The sequence below is a fragment of the Gorilla gorilla genome, chromosome 4 (genome assembly GCF_029281585.2).
Source record: "Gorilla gorilla gorilla isolate KB3781 chromosome 4, NHGRI_mGorGor1-v2.1_pri, whole genome shotgun sequence".
Classification (NCBI taxonomy): Eukaryota; Metazoa; Chordata; class Mammalia; order Primates; family Hominidae; genus Gorilla; species Gorilla gorilla.
The window spans coordinates 164,499,045-164,521,822 of NC_073228.2; the positions used below are offsets into that span (position 1 = coordinate 164,499,045).

The 22,778-nt window shown below is 42.3% G+C and overlaps 1 protein-coding gene and 1 long non-coding RNA gene across 2 annotated transcripts in view; one reads left to right on the top strand and one right to left on the bottom strand.

Annotated features, from left to right (window-relative positions):
* ATP10B (ATPase phospholipid transporting 10B (putative)) overlaps positions 1-22,778 on the bottom strand; it is a 218,112-nt gene that overhangs the window by 108,049 nt on the left and 87,285 nt on the right. Inside the window, exons 4-6 of the mRNA XM_055386545.2 lie at positions 18,397-18,691; positions 16,675-16,869; positions 1,072-1,276 (exon numbers count right to left, since the gene is read on the bottom strand). Coding sequence (XP_055242520.1) covers positions 1,072-1,276; positions 16,675-16,869; positions 18,397-18,671 — 675 coding nt within the window. The 5' untranslated portion in view covers positions 18,672-18,691. The remainder of the gene's footprint in view (positions 1-1,071; positions 1,277-16,674; positions 16,870-18,396; positions 18,692-22,778) is intronic.
* LOC134758608 (uncharacterized) lies at positions 4,912-22,472 on the top strand. The gene is made up of 3 exons (XR_010133977.1): positions 4,912-5,049; positions 15,907-15,983; positions 22,326-22,472. It is a non-coding gene; the product is annotated as an uncharacterized lncRNA (long non-coding RNA).

The window sequence follows — 22,778 nt, forward strand, 5'->3', positions numbered from 1 at the left end:
ACAGTAACTTGCCCAAGGTGAGATGGCTGATGAGTGGTGAGACCTGGGCTTTGAACCCATCTCAGTCAGACCCCAGAGCCTGAGCTTTTACCCACCAAACAATAACGATTTCTCCATGATGTCTGAGGTACCATTTATGAAAGGGTGGGGATTAAACAAAAGTGTCAATGCCACTGCACTCCAGTCTGGGTGACAGACTGAGAACCAGTCTTTTTTTTTTTTTTTTTTTTGAGACGGAGTCTCACTTTATTGCCCAGGCTGTGATCTTGGCTCACTGCAACCTCTGCCTCCTGGGTTCAAGTGATTCTACCGCCTCAGTCTCCTGAGTAGCTGGGACTACAGATGCCTGCCATCACGCCTGGCTATTTTTTAAATTTTTAATAGAGACAGGGTTTCACCATGTTGGCCAGGATGGTCTGGAACTCCTGGCCTCAAGTGATCTTCCTGCCTCTCGGCCTGCCAAAGTGCCGGGATTACAAGCTTGAGCCATCGCACCCAGTGGAGACCCAGTCTCTTTAAAAAAAAAAAAAAAAAAAAAAAGGTATCAATGATCTCTCTCTGCCCTCAAGGAGGCTTAAGCACTGTTGAGAAGTTAAGGAATACGCAAATGGGAACATAGTTAATGATACCTTGCTGCAGTTTAGGAGGGGCAGAAGGAATATTAGGATTCGTGGCAGGAGAGATTGCTAGGGCTGAGCTGGGCAGAGTGAGTTGGGATTGGATGAGCACAGAAGGAGTTGGTCCTAGTGATGATGGAACAGACATTAGACTCCTCAGTTCAGAGCAGAGAGTATAGTTTCCTCAGTTGAACAGAGTGGATCCCCATTTAGAAACTCTGAGGCCTTCAGCAAGTTATTTAACTTTACTAAGCCTCAGTTTCCTCATCTGTGATATGCAGATAATATCCATCTCAGAGGGCTGCTGGTAGGATTTAGTACATCTAAAGTGCTAGGGAAAAGGAGGCATCTACTACTTTCTCCTCTACCCAGTAGGTTTAGTTCAATTTTCCAGTAGGGTAGGCTTGCATCCTCTCTATGACTTTACCATTGAAGATCTTAGAAAGAGCCCTACCTGCTGTGAGAAGCCCTTCACGACACGTCTTTGCTTGAGGTTTGTCTCTCCATCCAAGCTGGCAGTTTCCAGATGGCATATGCCATTGGGGTCCGAGGAAAAAAGGAGGAGTATGTCTGCTGGGACAATCTCATTGCATTTCATTTGGATGAAGTCTCCCACGCGCACATCCTTCCAGCACTTCTGCACATAGGTCTGCTCTTTTCTTGGGTGAGAGAAAGACAGGGTGTGAGTGAGCTTTAAGTTTCCTCAGAACACTAATGAAAGAATAGAGGAAGGTCCCACCAGCACCTAACTATCCACCAAGTCAGCCTGTCATGAGATTGCCTTGTATTCTACCTTACCCCTGAATGACCACCTCATAATCTCTCTAGAATAGCTAGGCATAATCTACAGATTCTCATTAGTAAAGATCTGTCTTTGGCCGGGTGTGGTGGCTCACACTTGTAATCCCAGCACTTTGGGAGGCCGAGGTGGGTGGATCATGAGGTCAGGAGTTCAAGACCAGCCTGGCCAATATGGTGAAACCCTGTCTGTACTAAAAATACAAAAATTAGCTGGGTGTGGTGGTGCGTGCCTGTAGTCCCAGCTGCTCGGGAGGCTGAGGCAGGAGAATCGCTTGAACCTGGGAGGCGGAGGTTGCAGCGAGCCGAGATTGTGCCACTGCACTCCAACCTGGGTGACAAAGCAAGACTCTGTCTCAAAAAAAAAAAAAAAAAAAAAACCCAAACCAAAACAAAATCTGTTCTTATGAACATTTAGAATTTTTCTTGCCTGCCAGTTCTTGACCAAGTTCTGTGTTCAGCCCTTGCTTCCTTACAAGATAAAAATTTTAAAGGAGAAGGTAACTGTATTGTCATATTAATATGGTTCTACTGTTAATATCCACTATTTACCAGAATAGCCAGTTATTACCAAGGAAAATAGAGTTTCAGGGAACTGGGATATGGGAAAGATTGTTTCTGATTATAAGGAGAGTGATGATAGGAAAGGCGAGGATCTCTGCCACTGTCTAGGAAGATCCGGAGCCACACTGAAACAGAACACTCTGGGTGGTCCAGGAATTAGGAGGATGCTACCAGGAGTTTTGATGAAATGAGACCTCACAGTAACTGTGGAATTAGAGGGCCGAAGAAATCTGAGGAAATTATTTTATCTTCCTATCCAATTTATCAAGCTGAGATAATAGTGACAGGAACAATGACAAATTTAGCATTTCTTACCTGCCAAGCGCTTGTGTTCATTAACATTTCATTTACTTTGCATAATAACCCACAGGAGCAGATATTATTATACCCATTTCACAAGTGAGGTAATTGGGGGTCAAAAGAAATTTTTCAAAGTCTCACAAAAACATAGCTGGAACCTGAACCTGGGTCCAGCCCGACACCAAAACCCACAGTTTTTGCTGCTTGGGTATACTACCTCCCTGCAGCCTCAGCCTTCCCACCTCCAGCTAAGGAACTCCCCACTTCTCAAGGCAATGCATCCTTTTTTTTTGAGACAGAGTCTTGCTCTGTTGCCCAGGCTGGAGTGCAGTCGTAAGATCTTGGCTCACTGCAACCTCTGTCTCCCGGGGTCAAGTGATCCTCCTGCCTCAGCCTCCTGAGTAGCTGGGATTACAGGCGCCTGCCACCATGTCCAGCTAATTTTTGTATTTTTAGTAGAGATGGGGTTTCACCATATTGGCCAGGCTGGTCTCAAACTCCTGACCTCAAGTGATCCTCCTGTCTCGGCCTCCCAAAGTGCTGGGATTACAGGCATGAGCCACTGCTCCTGGCTGCATTGTATTTTCAAAGAACTCTCATTTCAGAAAGTCTTCCTTCTGCCTAACCAAATATTTAAACAGTTCTGCTCTTCCAGGTAATACGGTCTATCCGTCTTCTACCATTCTTTAAATATTTTAAGGCATTCATCAGGTGTCCCATGAAGACTTTTGGGTATGCCAAGCCAAATTTAACTTTCCAGGTGCCCTCAATTATTCCTCATGTGACACAGTTTCAAGATCTGTTCCGGAGGTGTGGGCTCATCTGTCTGCATTTGGAAATGTCCCGCTTTAAGTGTGGGATTTGAAACCAAACTAATATCCCACATGTGGTCTTTCTAACTGAGCCCAGCTGGCTTGAAGCTGGGTGCCTCTGAAGGCAGCCAGACCGGGAGAAGCAAGCTTTCCTTTGCTGGGCTTCTTCACTGATGCTGAGCCCCTCTGGGCATGTTCTTGTTTCTGTTTCTGCTGGAATCTGAGCTGCACTGGGCATGACATGTCTACTCTTCCACAGAGAAAGAGTTGTGAATAGAATTCCAGTTTTCTCCTTTGACATCACAAAAGTCCCTGAGGAGGAAGAGGGTTTTGGTGTCTTCCTCCCCTCCTGGAGGCCCTCTGGAGAACCTCAGACAAATCTTCCTAAGAACCAATCTTCCTGGTTATAAAAGATCTTCTCAGAAGACTTCCCCAGCCGCCTGAAATAAAGGTGCTTCCATCTGGAAGGCCAAGTCTATAAAATAAACAGGGACATTGGAATTGGGGAGCAACTTTAGAACTCGAAAGAACCACAGGGTTCTGTGGAAGTGCTCTGCAGCTCTGGGAGCTCAGTGCAGCAGACACGGTTAAATGTCATCCAAATGACTATTGAGACCCCTTCTGAGGATTCTGGGGGTGATGCGTCTGTAGCATTTTAGTAATAATTCCTCCTTACATGTGAAAGCACATAACAGGTTTCCAACCACCTTTCAGTTAATGAGCTCATTCTGTGCTTCCACTCCACCCACATCCCTTTTCTTTTCCTTTAAATTTTTGCGGGTGCATAGTAGGTATATATATTTATGGGGTACATGGGATGCTTTCGTACAGGCATGCAATGTGTAATAATCACATCATGGAAAACAGGATATCCATCCCTTCAAGCATTTATCCTTTGTGTTACAAACAATCCAACGTACTCATTTAGTTATTTAAAAATATATAATTGAATTATTATTGACTATAGTCACCGTTGTGCTATCACATACTAGGTCTTAATCATTCTTTCTATTTTGTTTTGTTTTGTTTTTTTTCTGGTACCCATTAACCATCCCCATCTCCCCCCAACCCTCACTTTTATTTTCTATGAATAATAGGGGCAGTCACCCCAGATTTGTTTCCCTGTGCCATTTTGGAAATACATTTGATTATTTAAACATTTTGTTGTTTATTTATATATTTAGGGTGGGAACTCCTTCACTAAGAGTGCATTGTAACAGTCAAACAGTCAGAGAAATTCTGCTGACTCAGGGGATAATATTTTTCCTTCTTCAAAGTAGCCCTGGGAAAACCTGTTAAATATCCAAGTATAAGGCTACTTACAGGCATTTGAATGGTCTGTGAGAAAATACTCTCTGTGAGAAAAGAATCTCAGAATGTGAAGGAGAGACTGGTTTTCTTTTTTCTTTTTGAGAGAGTGCTTTAAAGTGTTCTTAAATATTATAGCAAAACTGTCCCAAGGAACAAAGAATGTATTATTCATTCTGTCTTGTCTTCCTTTTTTTTCCCCCTCCTTTGGCTTCTGTGTCCTACTGGATAATGCCTTTGGGGATGTGGGGTATCAGTTGACTGCTATAATCTCAGCATTCTACCCAGTATTTGAGATTGGAGTCAGGGAGAACACCTTCCACTCTGAGCAAATCCTGATCGCCAACCCTCCCAGAGCAAACTGGTTTTGATAAAACTAGTTGGCCAGTATCTGCATACAGAGGCATATCAAAGGCAAAGCCAATGCACCTCCACCCATGAACACTGAATCTCATTCTTCCCCTTTGTAATAAAGGACTGCACTGCTTATTCTAGAATGCGGGTTATAAAGGTGCTGGAAGATGGAGTGCTATGGAGAGGAGCTTGTGGCGTATGTGTTTTTCTGAGCTGTCACTTCTGTAAGCTGGGCTGGAGTATTGTCCTGTCAAGTCCTGTCACGATCTAAGTATCAAAGGAGCCACCCACAAGTGGTAAGTCAGACTAGTCTCTCTCTTCTTTACGTTACTTGCTGGATCCCAAGGAGGTCACTGCTGTACTGGTTATAATTGCCTGTCTTTTCTTTAGACATAATCCTCTCTTCCTTAGGATCGCATGCAGTGGTGAAGAAATATTCTCAGTGACTGTTGTGGGTTTGCCGTCCCCAAGACAGAGATAGCCCAGTTCCAGGGTTGAGCTTCTCAAACAGAAGCACACATACCTCCAGGATACCCTGGTAGGCATCTAGGAATAATAAAGCTATGAGATCCATATGACTTTGGGGGCATTCATTAAAAAAAAAAAGTTTAGGGGAAACATAGTTCAGTAGTTTGGCCGGTACAAAATTTGAAAAATTTTATCTATAGTAACTAAACTTAGTTATGTTATAGAATCAGAGACACATTTTGTAGGAATTTTAGGGATTAAAAAATGAGATCAGGGATATTTCCTTCTTGCCCTGGGCCACTTTATGCTGATTCTCTAGCATCTACTTTGTCTCCTCCACTGTCAGGACCATGTCTGTGGAAAAGTCAGGGATGCACACAGCCCAAGGGGATTCAGTCAGGGGAGGTGATGACTGGCCGAATCCTGCTGATGCAGAAAAGCAGCATGCTCTTGCATGGAGTGAAGCCCAGGGGAGACCAGCAGCTGGCCAGGAGCCGCCTGCAGAAGTCATTCTCTCATTAATCCAGCCTGTTTCGAACAGCTGCCCCAGGTGGAAACATCCACGCACCCTGGATTGTCCCCCTACTGGGGGGTCCACACCTGGGAACTGACTGCTATTATAGTTTTATGCCATGTTCACTGCTGTTTAAAAATAAGACAAATCAACATGGCTCGGGATGAAGGCTCCACCTGGCAGATTCTGCCACAAGGAAAATTAAGTGGTGCAGTGCTAAATGGCTTTCTGAGAGGAGACAGGGATTATTAAGAGGTAAATAAACAGCAAGAGAGGTTTGTAGCCAACTGGATGCCATGGGGGAGCAGGTGAAAGGCGAAATAGAGGGAGGAGAGGATGCTGAAGGCTCCATTTCTCAAGCATCTGGATTTTATTAAAAGAGTTTCAGGCAACTAGAGTAGAGGGGATTTTTCAGAAGGATTAGTTATCTTGCGGAACTTCCCATTCCACATAGGATGATGAGCTGGCCTGGCTGTCCTTCAGGAAGCTCGAATGCCAGGCCCAGAATGCTCAGTGCCATGTCACTAACCCAGGGTGAGAGAGGAATGCCCGACAGAGTGACTGCAGCATAGGGATTGAGAGAGGCTTTGAATCCTGGCTTCCCTGCTTACAGCTTGTGTGACCTACAGATCACAATGGGGTTGGGGAGGTGGATGAGACTTGCAGGGCTCAGGGAAGCACCAGAAAGAAACAGCTGAGGCCAGAGAAGCAGGGGGGTGGGGGTGGGGGGGCGACCAGGACCCCTGGCTGGGCTGGAAATAGTGGAGGACACATGTGATATTTACCAATCTGAGGATGCCTAGATATATCTGTGGAGAGCTGAGGATTAGGGTGGGAGGACTGAGGTTCTAAGTCAGCAGATTGGAGCTGAATGGCATGGTCACTGGGACGTTTTTGTTAATGGGAGCTCATTCATACCCAGAAGCTAGTGAGGGCTGGAACATTTGGGTTACATTAATACAGTATAAAGTTCTTTATACTGGGAGGATGTTTGAAGCCCCAGGTCTGGGGATAACCCACTCCTGACCTTTTTGACCATGTGGTGGCAGTAAAGAAAGCAGAACTGCACATAGAATGTCACTAAGCAGTGATGGCCATGGAAACACAGTGCTTCAGAGGACATGGAAGTCACAGGTGCCATCCAGCAAGATCATAGCCATGGGTTACGATTCTTCAGCCCGGGGGTATTCAAGGATATGAATTGCCTCCCAAATGCTCATCCTTTAACCTCTGCAGATCCAAATGCTGCCTTTCTCTTTTCACTCCTGGGCACTGGACATGACGGTGCACATCTTGTTGCCACACTTCCCTGTATATTACCATCCTATTTCCTAATTGTCATGTGCATCTTCTATTTTAAAGTACGTAAGAAGCTTGCTAAGAGCTGCGATGATCCTGGGTCTTATATTTCTATATGCACATAGGGTTGGGAATAGTGTTTAGCACATGGGGAGTGTTTAGTAAATATCAATTGATTCCTTGTATATTTTTCTTGAATACAGGTAGTAGGAAGGCAGTTTTTCCTAACCTTTGGCCATTTTAACATCTTTGTTATAGATACCCTAGTGGAGACTTCTAACAATGATATTTTAAATTATTAGCTTACATGTATTGACTACCTATAACGAACCCAGCATTTAACCTCCATTACAGGTTAGCTGTCTAATAATGAGATAGCTTTTATTTTTATCATTATCCCTATTTCATAGATGATGAAACAGGCTCAGAAAGTTATCTAACGTGCATAAGGTCACACAGGTGTGTCTACAAGGACAGATGAGTGATGGTGGTGGGAGCGACATGGCTCAGCATGGTCTCGTGGCTCTGTTTTGGAGTGAGGCACGAAGCTGATTGAGCCTCAGAAGAAGGTGACATAAACCTAGCAGAGGTTGGGTTGAGAACAGGAGCCTCACCTTTTGGAATTCCGATCTCCTTAATGGCAAAACAGAGGCCATAAATCCTTACCTGTGGACATACAAATCATGCCTGATGACAAGAGTGCGGAGCATCAGGGACACCTGAATTCTTGTTTTATGACTCTCCCACCCAGTGAGTTTTGGGGAGGACCTAAAGCATTCTCTCCTGAAATGACAAGCTGAATTTGCCCAAATGGTTTATGGCCTTCTGTGAGCACAGGGTGAGGCAGTGGGAGTAGCGTGGGCACCTGCAAAATGGATGCTTCAGAAAGGAGCCTGGTTTGTTGGTGCCAAGTGTAGAGCAAAGGCCTGAAGGCTGGAATGCAATGGTCTGCTGGTCTGTAAGTCCAGCCAACTGCACTTTTCATAGCCAGGAATGATAATGGATGTTTTTCTGTTGTCTGCATTTTTCAGAGTCCTCCCCGAGGCCCATTTTGTTATATTATTAGAGCTTGGAGTCAAGTTCTATGGTTAAAGATTTTTTTTTTTTTTTTGTCTTCTTTCATGCAGTTCCAAACTCGAGCCTGTGGTCATTCTTTCTTACTCCCCTTGGGTTAAGCTCATGATGACTTCTGCCTATCAAGGCTACCGAACTCTCCTTAGCAATATTTAAGCTAACATTTTATGAGTGCCACAGACACAAAGCTAACATTTTACATGCAGTAACTTTTTTAATACCTGCAGGCAGCAACCCTAGAATATACTTTTAGGGCGAAGACAGGCTTATGACTGTATTTTGATGTTCAGATAGCCCTGGCAAAGCTTAAATTCTGCCTGGTCAATCAGTTCATCTTCTTTTGGGGGTTTCCTTGAGGGCTGTTATTCAGAGGAAATATTAGTACCAAATCGCAGCTTTATTAACAGCTGTACAAATATGATATTCTAACATAGAGTCTATGTTAAGAAGTTGAGTTGGACCAAGTGGCTGAGGCTATGAGCCAGATGAGGCCACCTACATCCCTTTTCTGAATCTAAATCTTGGTGTGGGTATGTTCAAGTGTGCTGTGGACAGAAATAAAAGAAAGAGGGCTAACCTCTAGAGAGTTTTGCTGAATTCAGATTTTAAAATTCTGCCACATAGACTAGCAGGAAAAATGACAGCGCAAAGCATAGATTTTGCTTTTAAATCATTATAACCCTGTCCACTGGTATCTGTGGCTCAGTGAATGTCCTTGGCTTTTCCCACTGAAACTATAAAACTAGCAATTCCACCCTTGTATGTGTAGGACACACAGCAAAAAAGATAAAGCCTCAGGCTGGGGTTGGCATTGAAAAAGTTAAGCTTGAGATGATTGGAAATTAAAAAAAAAAAAATTACTGGTTGGGCGTGGTGGCTCACGCCATAATACCAACACTTTGGGAGACCGAACTGGGAGGACCACTTGAGGTCAGGAGTTTGAGATCAGCTTGGTCAATATAGTGAAACCCCGTCTCTATGAAAAATACAAAAATTACCCGGGCATGATGGTGCATGCCTGTAATCCCAGCTACTCGGGAGGCTGAGGCAGGAGAATCCCCAGCCCAGGAGGCAGAGGTTGCAGTGAGTCAAGACTGCGCCACTGCACTCCAGCCTGGGCTCAAAAACAAACAAACAAACAAACAAAAAAACAAAAAAATTGCTAAGTACTACTTATGGTGCAGGCACTGAGCTAAACAATTTATAAAGATAATCTCATTGGATCCACATGACCCTGGGAGTCAGGGGCTAGTATCGGCCCCATTTTATATAGGTTGAAATGGAGGCTCAAGTGATCAAGTATCTGCATAGGCCACATATTTGGTAAATGGCAGCTCTGAGAAAAGCCCAGGTCCCATGTCAAAGCCCTCCATGCCAAGCATCCAGTAAGGTCATTACTTTACTCACCCTGTGGCATTGCATCCTGAAGTTTATTTCTATAGCTTCATTATTTTCAAGCCCTCTTATATGTCATCTGAACACCTTTTCACAAAATATGCCAGAGAGATATTATGATCACTATTTAAAGATGAAACACATGGGGCCCCAACTGCTTAAGTGGCTTCATTTAGGTCATGTAGTTAATTAGTGACATAACCAGGATCAGGACCTCTGGCTTCCTCCCTTGTAGGTTTCCCTGAGGACACAGGTGCAAACTCACAGACAAAAGAAAACAGGTTGCAGGCCAGGCCAGGCTAGGCCCTCAGTGCTACGCTGTCAGAAAGCTGTTTATTTTAGCAGCCGCCTGACTTACAGAAGACAGATGCTCCAAGTCTCAGTAAAAAGTCAGATTAAAAAAATATATAATCTGTATTATTCTTCCACTAAGTTTCCATCATTTCTTGGTCCTGGTCTTTCTAATACCAGCATAAGCCACACATACAACATTTCATTGACACAGGAACAGGCTGTGAGGTGAAATATGTTCCCTCTGCCTGGCTAAATGTTGCTCCTCCTTCAGGCTCTCCTGAAATTTTACTTCTTTTACTGAAAACTTCCCTTGGCCTTGACGTTTCTGCAGGTGGGTGGGTCACCACATCCTCTGCACTTCTGTGTCCCTTTGCAGGTAGGCTACTGAAGCACGTGGGACATTGTAGCTATTTGTAAGTTCCTCGTGACCCCTAGACTGAGAGTCCTTTGAGGGCACATAAGGTTTGCCATGGCAATGCACACACTAAGTCTTGAATTAAAATTTGCTGAATAGATGAATAAGTGAGTGACCAGCTGCTGAAACTGTGGAGGGCTTAGGTTTCATTACAATAAGGAACCACCCTGGATTCCCTCAGTTCCCATTCCCTGCTCTGTACTACATGTTTTCTGAATACAAATAAAAATTTACTAAGCTGGATGGAAAAATACAAATCTCTTGCTGGTATGGTTTCTAGATTCATTAAACTGAGCCCTGGGAGAAGCTAAACTAATACAATTCTGAAGCTAATCTCTCCTCGAAGTCATTCCATAAATCTAATTAATGGGTCACCTTTAGACCACAAACACGGTTGCTATATTAAAAGAAAATGCTCTAACGGGATTGTAATTCTGTTAACAAGGCTTCTGCTGTTTGCAAAAGGACATTTCCTCACAGTATAAACAAGTCTAGGGTGGATGATGCATGGGCTTAGGTCATGAGCAAAATTCCAACGGCTCTAGTATTCAATTGCACAAAAATGAAAAAAAAAAGCATCAGTTGCTCAAATGTGTAAATTTGAGGTGAAATAAATAAAATGGATAGGGCTAGGGCATGAGATGTAATTTCTTATGTTGCTTTCCAGAAAAAAAAAAATTGTCCTCTTAAATCTTGTATTCTTTTCCTGACATCTGTCATGTGTCCTTGATATGGCAAAAGGATATGTCTTTTAGCATCCATCAGTTAAGATAATAACTAACACTTATCTATTTAATAGCATGTCTTAGCTTCCTCTGCTGGGGTCTTTCATAGAATCAATCCACTTCAGAGGTGGAAAAACTGTAGGGACATATAGTATAGAATGTCCCAAGATGTGTATATTCCTGCTAATACGTGGAAAGCAATTTACAAAGAGTCAAGTCTCAAAAATATTTTAAAGTGATAGTGCTGAGGACATTGAGGTGGCTTCTCCAACATCTGTTCCTCATTCTGCTGGAAACTATCTTATTTTTAAAAAAACTTTGGCTTTTACATCTTCCTGGAATGGCCCATAGGCTTTCAGGGAAGCTGACTTCATGCTGGGCTCTGTGGGTGGGGACTGTGGCTCAGGTATAACCTAGTTAGTACAATCCCATCTCTTGCCCCTAGGGATTGGTTTAGGGATGAACAAGTGAGGCCACTGAGATGTGAGGAGGCTCTAGGGAGTAGTAAGCTTCCTTGACCTTCCAAGATGGCTACCAGAAGTGTCTTTCTTTCTCTTTTCATACATGATCACATGTAGATGTGAGGGCTGGAGCTGCTGCAGCCATTTCATTGCCATGAGAGAAGTCTCCCTGAGAGTTAAGATGACACTGAGGAGGGCTGAATGAAAAGGATTGGTGAGAGCTGGATCTAGGACGCTGATTGAACCATGCTGATCACCCTCCTACCTCAGGACACTTGTAATGACTTAAGCCAAGGAAGTCTCTTCATTGTTTAAACCTGTTAAAATGGAAGTTTCTCCTACTTGTGGCAAAGAACATCTCAACTGACAGCTGGGTTAAACAAAGCTGATAGACTACTTACTGAGGGTCATCCTAGAACCTTTATTCTATTAATGTGTAAATTTATTTGGCTATGGGTTCTGTTCTTTCTCAGTCCATCTCACAGGACAAGATCTAGTCTGACTCCCAAATTTCACAAAAGTGGAAACTGAGGTCTATATGTTTAAATGACTTTCCTAAGCTATTAATAGTTAGTCTGAGATCTGGGCCTAGACTACAGGCCTCTGCCTCCCAGGCCTGCATTCTTACCTCAAGGTCATACCCTCTTTCTGTCCCTTGAGGATGAACTTCAAAAGAAGAACCTAGGGCCAGAAGTGATGGCATGCCTGCAATCCCACCTACTTGGGAGTTTGAAGCAAGAGGACAGCTCAAGCCAAGTTCTAGACCAGCCTGGGCAACGTACCAAGACCCCTGCCCCCACTGCCCATCTCAAAAAAGCATCAACAAAAAAAGAAACTTATTATTCTTTTGCAGAGACTCCAGATTTCTAGAATATTTTGAAGCAAAGTTTGCAAGTTTTTGGGCTCATAAGCAAAATAGAACTTTAGGTTTCAAAAAAATAGGTCTGAAGTGTTTGAAAAAATTACATCAGTTACAAAATAATATAAAATCAGTTAAAAGTCAGGTTATTTCAAATAAAAATATTAATTTTTAGCTGCCCTAATAAAGCTCAGACAATCTGGCAACAACACTAGGCCTGTACTTCTACATAATAACAATTAGCAGAAGCTGAGTGACCAGCTCTGCCTCCTAGGATAAATGCATGGCCTCCCCACTTTGCCATAGTCACCACCATTCCCTATTGCCTCCTAACACTGATGCCAACTGTCATTGGCCATTTATCAGTCCATGAGTAATACTGCTTTTTATAAACTATTCGGTCCATTTAATTACCTATCTGGTCCCTGTAGCCAATTATTTTTGTATACTTGAAAAAGTAAAAATTCCCAAACTTAGATATTAAAAAATATTTCCAAAGCCCAGTAAATGTAAAGCAACACTGAGTTAATCAAAGACGAACAGGTTTCTTTGCTGTGTCTTTTCTTAGTCCTTCATGGGCTATGGGTCCATTGGAGGAGGGCCAGCATATATAATTTGGCCATGCACGTATTTTTTCGGAGACTATTTCTTTGTCACTGTTATTCCACTGAATACGCTTTGGGAAATACTGCTATGAAAACTCCATGCTCCTCCCTGCCAGTGAGCTGGTGGACTAATGTTTCTTTTTTCTAGATTGTTATCATCTTGGTTTTCCGATGTTCCCTGGAAGCTATTTTGGAAACAACAACAGCAGCCTGGCCTAGGTCCTGCCAGCTCCCAGCAGAAGTGAGTCTGTGGTCTAATCCACACTGAGATTATTCCCAAGAACCAGGCCATGATTCTGCGATATTCTGGCAGAGCGAGGAGAACAGGACCAGGCTCACTGCAGCCCACGTGCATTCCTCCCTGAGGCACCAGCTTCCTGGCTTGCCACTGTGTATATTCCATGGAAAAAAACAAGAGAGTAAGGTGGAAAACAAAAAGTGACGGTGGATTGGTGCCAAAAGAAAAACAATGCTTTCTCGGCCGGGCGCGGTGGCTCACGCCTGTAATCCCAGCACTTTGGAAGGCCGAGGCGGGCGGATCACGAAGTCAGGAGATTGAGACCATCCTGGCTCACACGGTGAAACCCCGTCTCTACTAAAAACACAAAAAATTAGCCAGGCGTGATGGCGGGCACCTGTAGTCCCAGCTACTCGGGAGGCTGAGGCAGGAGAATGGTGTGAACCCGGGAGGTGGAGCTTGCAGTGAGCTGTGATGGCGCCACTGCACTCCAGCCTGGGCGACAGACCAAGACTCTGTCTCAAAAAAAAAAAAAAAAAAAAAAAAAAAAAAAGAAAAGAAAAGAAAAAGAAAAGAAAAAAAAGAAAAACAATGCTTTCTCAAACACCGCTTTTTCAAAGGAAGGCATCACACCCCAGCAGTGATTTCATCCTCTCTTTATAATTTTCATATTCAAAGGCGAGGAACGACTAAATGTTAACTCTGGCTGTCCAGTGTGCTCATAACATTCAAGACAATTGGATCTAGCTGGAAAAAAAAATTATCCTTCAGATTAATTTTTCTAAACGTGCAACTGTGTCCCTTCAAGCAAAGAGACAAGAAGCTCATTTGCTGCTGAGGGATGAACATGGAGTTTCTTGCAGGGGTTCTTGGATGATATTGGTAAATACCATCTAAAGTCATTGTATTAGATACTCATCTTGGAGGTTTCCCCTGGCTACAATTTTCCAAGTGGAGTTTGACTCATAAATCCTTTCAGCAGCCAGCTCCAAGCTGGCCACCTTTCACTCCCCTGGAGAAGAGAACCCCTCCTTAGAAGTAAGCAGTGCCTAAATGGCTGGAGTACATACCTCGAAGCAAGTCTCTTTCATTCTAACAAGGACCAGAGCCAGTGCGGAATGTTTGCTGAACTGGGGTGGAGAGTCAAAAGGAATGAGATGGCCTAGGGTGCTGCTTGTGAGACATGGATGTTTTCCTTCTTCAGCAAGAAGTCAAGCTCTTACCTGCTAGAGACTCCATCATCTTAGGCTGCCAACTGCTAGCTCTGAAGGTGCTTTGTCCCTCTAGTCTCTCTGTGAGCCCAGACTCAACTCCCTTGCTTCTTTTAGGGCTATGTGGGTTATCACAAAGTTGAGACACACTCTAACTCTGTCTTCTTTCCTTGCCAAGTGAGAGCATGTCCTATCCTGACAACCTAGTTTAGTCATTTGCTCAATGAAACCTTTGTAGAACAATGACATGTATAAAATGACATTAAATAAATGTCTAATGACATCAGATAGTCCAGTCATCCTAGAGTTTAATTCTTCAGATTTCAACTCACCCTAAAAAATATTGCATCTCTGTGCTTAATAATATGAGCACTTACACAAGTTAAAACAAGGTTTCTCAGCTTCAGGACAGGTGGTGTGCAGTCTTTGCTTTGGTTAAGACAGCATCAGGGAGAACTCCCAAAAACAGAGTTAGTGATGAAGGAAACGTTGGGTTTGACATTCTAAAAATAATGCAATTTCAGCTTGCATTTACTGAGCATTTGTTGTATGTCATATACTGTGCTAAGTATTTTCTAAGAATTATCTCCTGCAACTCTCACAACCACCTCAGGAACTGTTCAAATTTTATGAATTACAAAATGAATTTCAGAGGTTATATTGCTTGTCTAAAGTCAGGCAGTTAGTAACTACTGGAGGCTGTTCAACTCAGGCAGTGTGTCTCCTGTTGTGCTTCTCCTAACACAATACTCCATTGCTCCCCCAAATACAGTGATGCCTCTTCCCTCCCAGTGTCCTCAACCAGCCTTAAATGTGCTCATGGCCACACTGGGTTAAGAGGAGATGAGAATATATGCAAAACTGTTAAATGTTAGACACATTTGAAATAGTGAAGAAAATGCTACATAATAAAGACCTCCTAATTTTAAAAGACTGACTCAATTCTCCTTTTTTCTGGATTGTAGACTATAAAGCTCACTGTAGAGAACTGAACAGCTTCCCTGAAATAAAATAATGATATCTCCCTACTCCATCCCTTCTACAAACAGTAACTGCAGTGATAGCAGCCACAAAAAGATCAGGCTGGGCCCAAGACTTCCCCAGAGTTTTTTGCTTTACCTGCTGTAGATGAGGCACTCTCGGTTATTGATGACTTTATCCGATTTGTACCTCCGGAGGTCTTCCCAAGCGTCCTTGATGGCAGTGACTGCCAGGATAACACAGATTGGTATCATGCTCACCTCAGGCTGGAAAGCATTGACCACAGGGATAAAATTCAGAACCGCAATGCCCACAAAATAGAGATTGGCAAACCGGTGTAGCTGCTCAAAAATGTTTTTGGGGACGAAGGACAACACGGTGTACTTGCTGGTCTTGATTTGATTCCCACGATGATGTCTGTTGGGGTTCTCTTTGTGAGACCATCCTTCAAAGAGCAGGTTAGAGACCACTACTCGCTTCTTGTCTTCTTTTCTTTTCCACCTTTTCCTCCCTTCCTTTTTCATCTCTGCTCAATGTTGTCTTTTTAATTCTCATAATTTAATTTTCATCTTTTACTTGCCTTCTTTGCTGAAAATTTTTCTCTCTTCTTTCAGAAGGATACTAAAAATGAAAAGCCAGGCTGCAAACCCCAGGGGAGAAACATGACAAGGAAAGAGCCTGCAGAGAACAGGTGTGTATCCACCGGGCCACTTCCTTCTACTTGTTTGAGACTCCACCTGTTGGAATGTAGACGTCACCTACAGGTGTCTTCCTTTTCCACCCTGGGCAGCCAAGAACAGGTGTACCAACTCTGGGTCCTAAAACCTACCTGGTTCTAAAAGCAAGAATTTTCCACCCAAGCAACTGAGGCTTTAAAATGGCAGACATTTTCTTGGTTTGGGAGACACTGCCTGACATCCTCCAAAGAGTTTCTCCTGAACTTAGTCTCCCAAGATAATCCAGCCATCCTAGAGTTTAATTCTTAAGCTTTCAACTCACCTTTAATAATACTGCATCTGTGTGCTTAATAATATGAGTGCTTATACAACTTAAACAAGTTTTCTCAGCCTCAGCACTATTGACATTTTGACTGGTTAATAATTGTTCCCTGGTGGTGTCCTGTGTATCGTAGGCTATTTAGCAGAACCCCCGGATTTTACCCACTAGATGTCAGTAGTACCCCCTACTCCCAGTATGACAACCAAAACTGTCTTCAGACATTACTAAATGCCCACTAGGGGTCAAAATCACCCCCACTTGAGAATCAGTGAATTAAATAATTTAGGAAAGTAAAATCGAAGAAAAGAGACTCATCCTGAGGCTATGCTGATGAGTTTGCATAACCCATTTGCAAGAGAGAACACAGGGATGGTTTTTCTTACCTTTCATAAATTCGAATGTTGGAGCAGTTTATTGCTTTGTCAAAGCGGTGTCTCTTGAAGTCCTCTATGCCATCCTTGATCATGATGACGAACAGGACAATGGCCAATGGTAACATGGTGATTTCTCTGTGGAAGACTTCCATGGAGGGCATCCAGTTCAAAATCACCAGGAACAGGAAATAGAGGTTAGCCCATCTGGAGGGGCAAGCGAAGTGTGAATAAACACTATGGAGAAGAAAAATGTACTTTCTCCCCCATTTCTTCCCTACTGTTTGGCCTTGATCAATTAAACCTTCTCTTTCAGTATCACCTCAAACATTATGGTAATGGCTTTGAAGCCAAACCCATCTAGATGTATTTATTATTTCCATAGATTATTGGGGAACAGGTGGTGTTTGGTTACATGAGTAAGTTCTTTAGTGGTGATTTGTGAGATTTTGGTGCACCCATCACCCGAGCAGTATACTCTGCACCCAATTTGTAGTCTTTTATTCCTCTCCCCTTCTCACCCTTTCCCCCTAAGTCCCCAAAGTTTGTTTTGTCATGCTTATGGATGAGACTGGAGATGATTATTCTCAGGAATGGAAAACCATCTAGATTTAAATTCTGTTCCTGTTATTTACTCGTTGTGTGATTTTTTTGAGCTTATTTCCTCTTGCACAAAATGGGGATAGTATTATGGACTTTAAAGGGGTCCCATAAATATTACATGATTTATAATATTTGCATGATACACAGTAGAGGGCTCTGGAGCATAGCAGGTGCTCAGTAAATGGTCACTTATAATAATAATTACAATATTGAGGGTGATATATAAGCACATATTTTAACTTTTAATTTAAAATGATCTCATACATTATCTCAAAAGAGTTGCTGATGTTTTCAAGTTTTCCACGTGCATCTTGCTCTCTCTTGCCACAGTGCCTTTGCATGTGCAGGTCTGTCTGCAGGAACATTCTGCTGACTTCTGTCCATCCCTTTTCACTCAGATAATGCAGTCTCTCTTTCATGTTGTACTTCAATTCCCTGACTTCCTTAACTAGGCCAAGATTTCCTTATTATTCACTATAATAGCACCATATACCTCTCCTTAGAAGTATCTATTGTAGTTACAACTTTATATCAATTTATATAATTAAAAAACTAATGTCTGTCTCTTTTACTAGACAATATATTCAATAAGGACAGTATCTCTCTGCCTCTCTATTTTTTTAATGTATCTCTAGCTCCCAGCTTATGGCCTGAGACAGCACAGAACCTGACAAATATTTGTTGAATGAAAGAATGAATGACAAAAACTTCTTAAGACAAATGCATTTGGATATTAAAGGAAAGGTGGCCCCCAGAGGGTAGCATCTCTGAGTTTATCTAAGTGGTAAATACTTGTTTAAAGTATGTATTGGTGGCCGGGTGTGGTGGCTCACTCCTGTAATCCCATCTCTTTGGGAGGTTGAGGCAGGCGGATCACTGGAGCCCAGGAGTTAGAGACCAGCTTGGGCAACGTGGCAAAACCCCATATCTACATAAAAGTACAAAAATTTGCCGGGCATGGTGGTGCACGCCTGTGGTCCCAGCTATTTGGGAGGCTGAGGTGGGAGATTCCCTTGAACCCAGGAGGTGAAGGTTGCAGTGAGCCGAGATTGCACGACTACACTCCAACCTGGGGAACAGAATGAGACTCTTTCTCTAAAAAGAGTATTGTTCAGACAAGTGGATCTCTACCTATGAAATTGCTCAAAGAGATTCCGGGGCAGGAAGGTGAAGAGGGTGTATTTGGTTGTGCAGGTTCTGTTGCCAGGGTATCTCCTGGAGACCTCTTCCCAATCTTGATGGAATATGCTATTGTTGGGGAACACGACCCGCTGCTGTGTCAAGTTGTAGCTCTGTCTCCCTTTCTCTGGAGAGAGCAGCGGTGTGGTTTCTGATGGACAATGGGGGAAGCCATCTCTGACTCTCCACTGCCACCGATGCCACCATGAGTCCACTGAGAGGGCCATTTCCAGCAGCAGGCGAAGATCTGAAAACAGACACAGGAGGAGCTATGTTTAGGAGAAACGTGCAGCATGTTGGCCTGTTCATTTCTCCCCCATCCATGCAGGGTAGAACTGAAAGTAGTCTTAACCCACACTTTGACCTACTTCCTTGTAACTAAAGGTCACTAGATCCTGACCATTTGCTTCCCTGTTGTTCTAAAGATAGGATTTCTGACATTAGAGTCATAAGGATTTTGTTTAAGATTGAGTGTCTGATGTTAGAATCCCTATGTTCTAGGGTGACACACTAAACAAATAATCACATAAATAACATGCTCGTAACACTGGAATACATGCCGTGGGAGCATTGAAGTGGGTGGGACGTGCTTTTGGCCTAATTGGGGCTGTCAGGGATAGCTAAAGTGTGGCTTGCTGGGCTATGACCCTGCAGGTCAGAAGTCTAGCTCTGGTTCAGTCCTAGTGGGGAGCTATTCCTTCACCTTCAGCTGATCTCCAGCTTCCTCACTGTGAAATCAGGAACACTATTCTTTCTATACTTATTTCACAAGATTTTTGTGAGGAACAAATTGGATAGTACAGAAAAATATATTGGGACACATCTTAAAACAAAGGAAAAGGTACCTATTCTTTAGGTTTTCTTTGGCGCTAACATTTTCTGATTCTGATGACATTTTCCAGAAACTCACCTGTGGCCGGAACCTCAAAGGAGAGTGATAAGTAGAATAGACGGGACAGGTTCTTTCCTAGGAAATTTGTCCATGAGGTGACTGGGCTGTGCTACTGTCCAGTCAGCTGGCTTTTCTTAATCTAGATGGCTGGAGGTGGGGATAGGGGATCCCTTTCTTTTTCTCCACTCCATTTGGTGGTTTCTGAAACTAAGTACTTGATTAAGCAGATGGTCTGCCCAGGTGGCAAAGAAATGCTGCTTTACAGCACATCAAAAAGCTTGTCCACCACCATCAAGTCAGCTTCATCCCTGGGATGCAAGGCTGGTTCAACATACACAAGTCAATAAACGTAATTCATCACATAAACAGACACCATGACAAAAACCATATGATTACCTCAATAGATGCAGAAAAGGCCTTTGATAAAATTCAACACCCCTTCATGCTAAAAACTCTCAATAAACTAGGTACTGATGGAAAGTATCTCGAAATAATAAGAGCCATTTATTACAAACCCACAGCCAATATCATACTGAATGGAAAAAGCTGGAAGCATTCCCTTTGGAAACCAGCACAAGACAAGGATGCCCTCTCTTAGCACTCCTATTCAACACAGTGTTGGAAATTCTGTCCAGGGCAATCAGGCAAGAGAAAGAAATAAAGGGTATTCGAATAGGAAGAGAGAAAGTCAAATGGTCTATGTTTGCAGATGACATGATTGTATATTTAGAAAACCCCATATTCTCAGCCCCAAATCTCCCTAAGCTGATAAGCAACTTCAGCAAAATCTCAGGATACAAAATCAATGTGCAAAAATCACAAGCATTCCTACATAGCAATAATAGACAAACAGAGAGCCAAATCATGAGTGAACTTCCCTTCACAAATGCTACAAAGAGAATAAAATACCTAGGAATACAACTTACAAGGGATGTGAGGGACCACTTCAAAGAGAACTACAAACAACTGGTCACACAAATGGAAAAACATTCCATGCTCATGGATAGGAAAAATCAATATCGTGAAAATGGCCATACTGCCCAAAGTAATTTGTAGATTCAATGCTATACCCATCAAGCTACCATTGACTTTCTTCACAGAATTTGAAAAAACCACTTTAAATTTCATATGGAACCAAAAAAGAGCCCATATAGCCAAGGCAATCCTAAGCAAAAAAAGCAAAGCTGGAGGCATCATGCTACCTGACTTCAAACTATACTACAAGGCTACAGTAACCAAAACAGCATGATACTGGTACCAAAACAGAGATATAGACCAATGGAACAGAACAGAGGACTCAGAAATAATGCCACACATCTACAACCATCTGATCTTTGACAAACCCGACAAAAACAAGCAATGGGGAAAGGATTCCTTATTTAATAAATGGTGCTGGGAAAGCTGACTAGCCATATGCAGAAACTGAAACTGGACACCTTCCTTACACCTTATACAAAAATTAACTCAAGATGTATTAAAGATTTAAAGGTAAGACCCAAAACATAAAAACCCTAGAAGAAAACCTAGGCAAAACCATTCAGGACATAGGCATGGGCAAAGACTTCATGACTAAAACACCAAAAGCAATGGCAACAAAAGCCAAAATTGACAAATGGGATCTAACTAAACTAAAGAGCTTCTGCACAGCAAAAGAAACTATCATCAGGGTGAACAGGAAACCTACAGAATGGGAGAAAATTTTTGCAATCTATGCATCTGACAAAGGGCTAATATCCAGAATCTACAAAGAATTTAAACAAATTTCCAAGAAAAAACCAACAATCCCATCAAAAAGTGGGCAAAGGATATGAACAGACACTTCTCAAAAGACGACATTTATGTGGCCAACAAACATATTAAAAAAGGTCATCATCACTAGTCGTTAGAGAAATGCAAATCAAAACCACAATGAGATACCATCTCAAGCCAGTTAGAATGGTGATCATTAAAAAGTCAGGAAACAACAGATACTGGAGAGGATATGGCTTAATAAGAATGCTTTTACACTATTGGTGGGAGTGTAAATTAGTTCAATCATTGTGGAAGAGAGTGTGGTGATTTCTCAAGGATCTAGAACCAGAAGAACCATTTGACCCAGCAATCCCATTACTGGGGATATACCCAAAGGATTATAAATCATTCTTCTACAAAGACACATGCACACGTATCTTTATTGCAGCACTCTTCACAATAGCAAAGACTTGGAACCAACCCAAATGCCCATTAATGATAGACTGGATAAAGAAAATGTGGCACATACGTAGCATGGCATATTAGGCAGCCATAAAAAAGGATGAGTTCGTGTACTTTGTAAGGACATGGATGAAGCTGGAAACCATCATTCTCAGCAAACTAACACAGGAACAGAAAACCAATCACCACATGTTCTCACTCATAATTGGGAGTTGCACTATGAGAACACATGGACACAGGGAGGGGAATATCACACACCAGGGCCTGTTGTAGGGTTAGGGGCTAGGGGAGGGATAGCATTAGAAGAAATACCTAATATAGATGACGGGTTGATGGGTGCAGAAAACTACCATGGCACAAGTATACTTATGTAACAAACCTGCACATTCTGCACATATATCCCGGAACTTAAAGTACAATAATGATTTAAAAAATGCTGCTTTACCTAAGAGTTTCCAGTTTCTGAACTCTTAAATAAAGCCTACAAGCAAACTCTCAAGGTTCTTTTTGGCCAAATTTTTCTTAAAGACCCAGAAGGATATTATTCAAAGATACATTTTATAAAGTTAGAAGTTGTATATAATGGTCCTTCTCATGTAGTAGGCTTATAGGATAATTTTCTTTTGAATAAGTGGATGAGTGAATGTCAAGTACTATTAATCTTACAATGAATTACCCAGCTTGTCATGGTAAATATGATCACTTAGGAAAAAAAGTTTTATTTCTAGTTTAAATGGTAATATTTTACTTTCCTGATGCCCATATGATCTGACCCTCATCATAATTCTTCTCATAGCTTTCATCAATCCAACTGATTTTCAGTCCACAGACCCCAAGCCTGCAGGAAGCTCTTCAGAGACTAAGTAAGCCCTTGTAGCAAGCCTGAAAAGGTAAATGTAATTACGGATGCCTATCATAATGTGACCAAAAGCAATATTATAACATTTAGCAAGCTGGAAATAATATTGTGTATCTTCTTTGTTATTATAAAAAATGCACCTTCATGGATTTCTTTTTTACTGCAAAGGAAAAGGAAATGAAAAGATAATTTATGAATAGCGTTGAAAATGCGAATGAGAAGTCTTGCCTTAGTTAATGCCATCCATATCAGACTTCTGTCACTATTAGGTGGTAAGATCTTCTTAAATGAAGAGATTGGATTGATGTGGGAAATGTAGTTATTTTCGGTGGAGTAGGATTAAAATCCATTTATCATAAGAATAGTCTTTACTTTTTTTAACCATGTAAG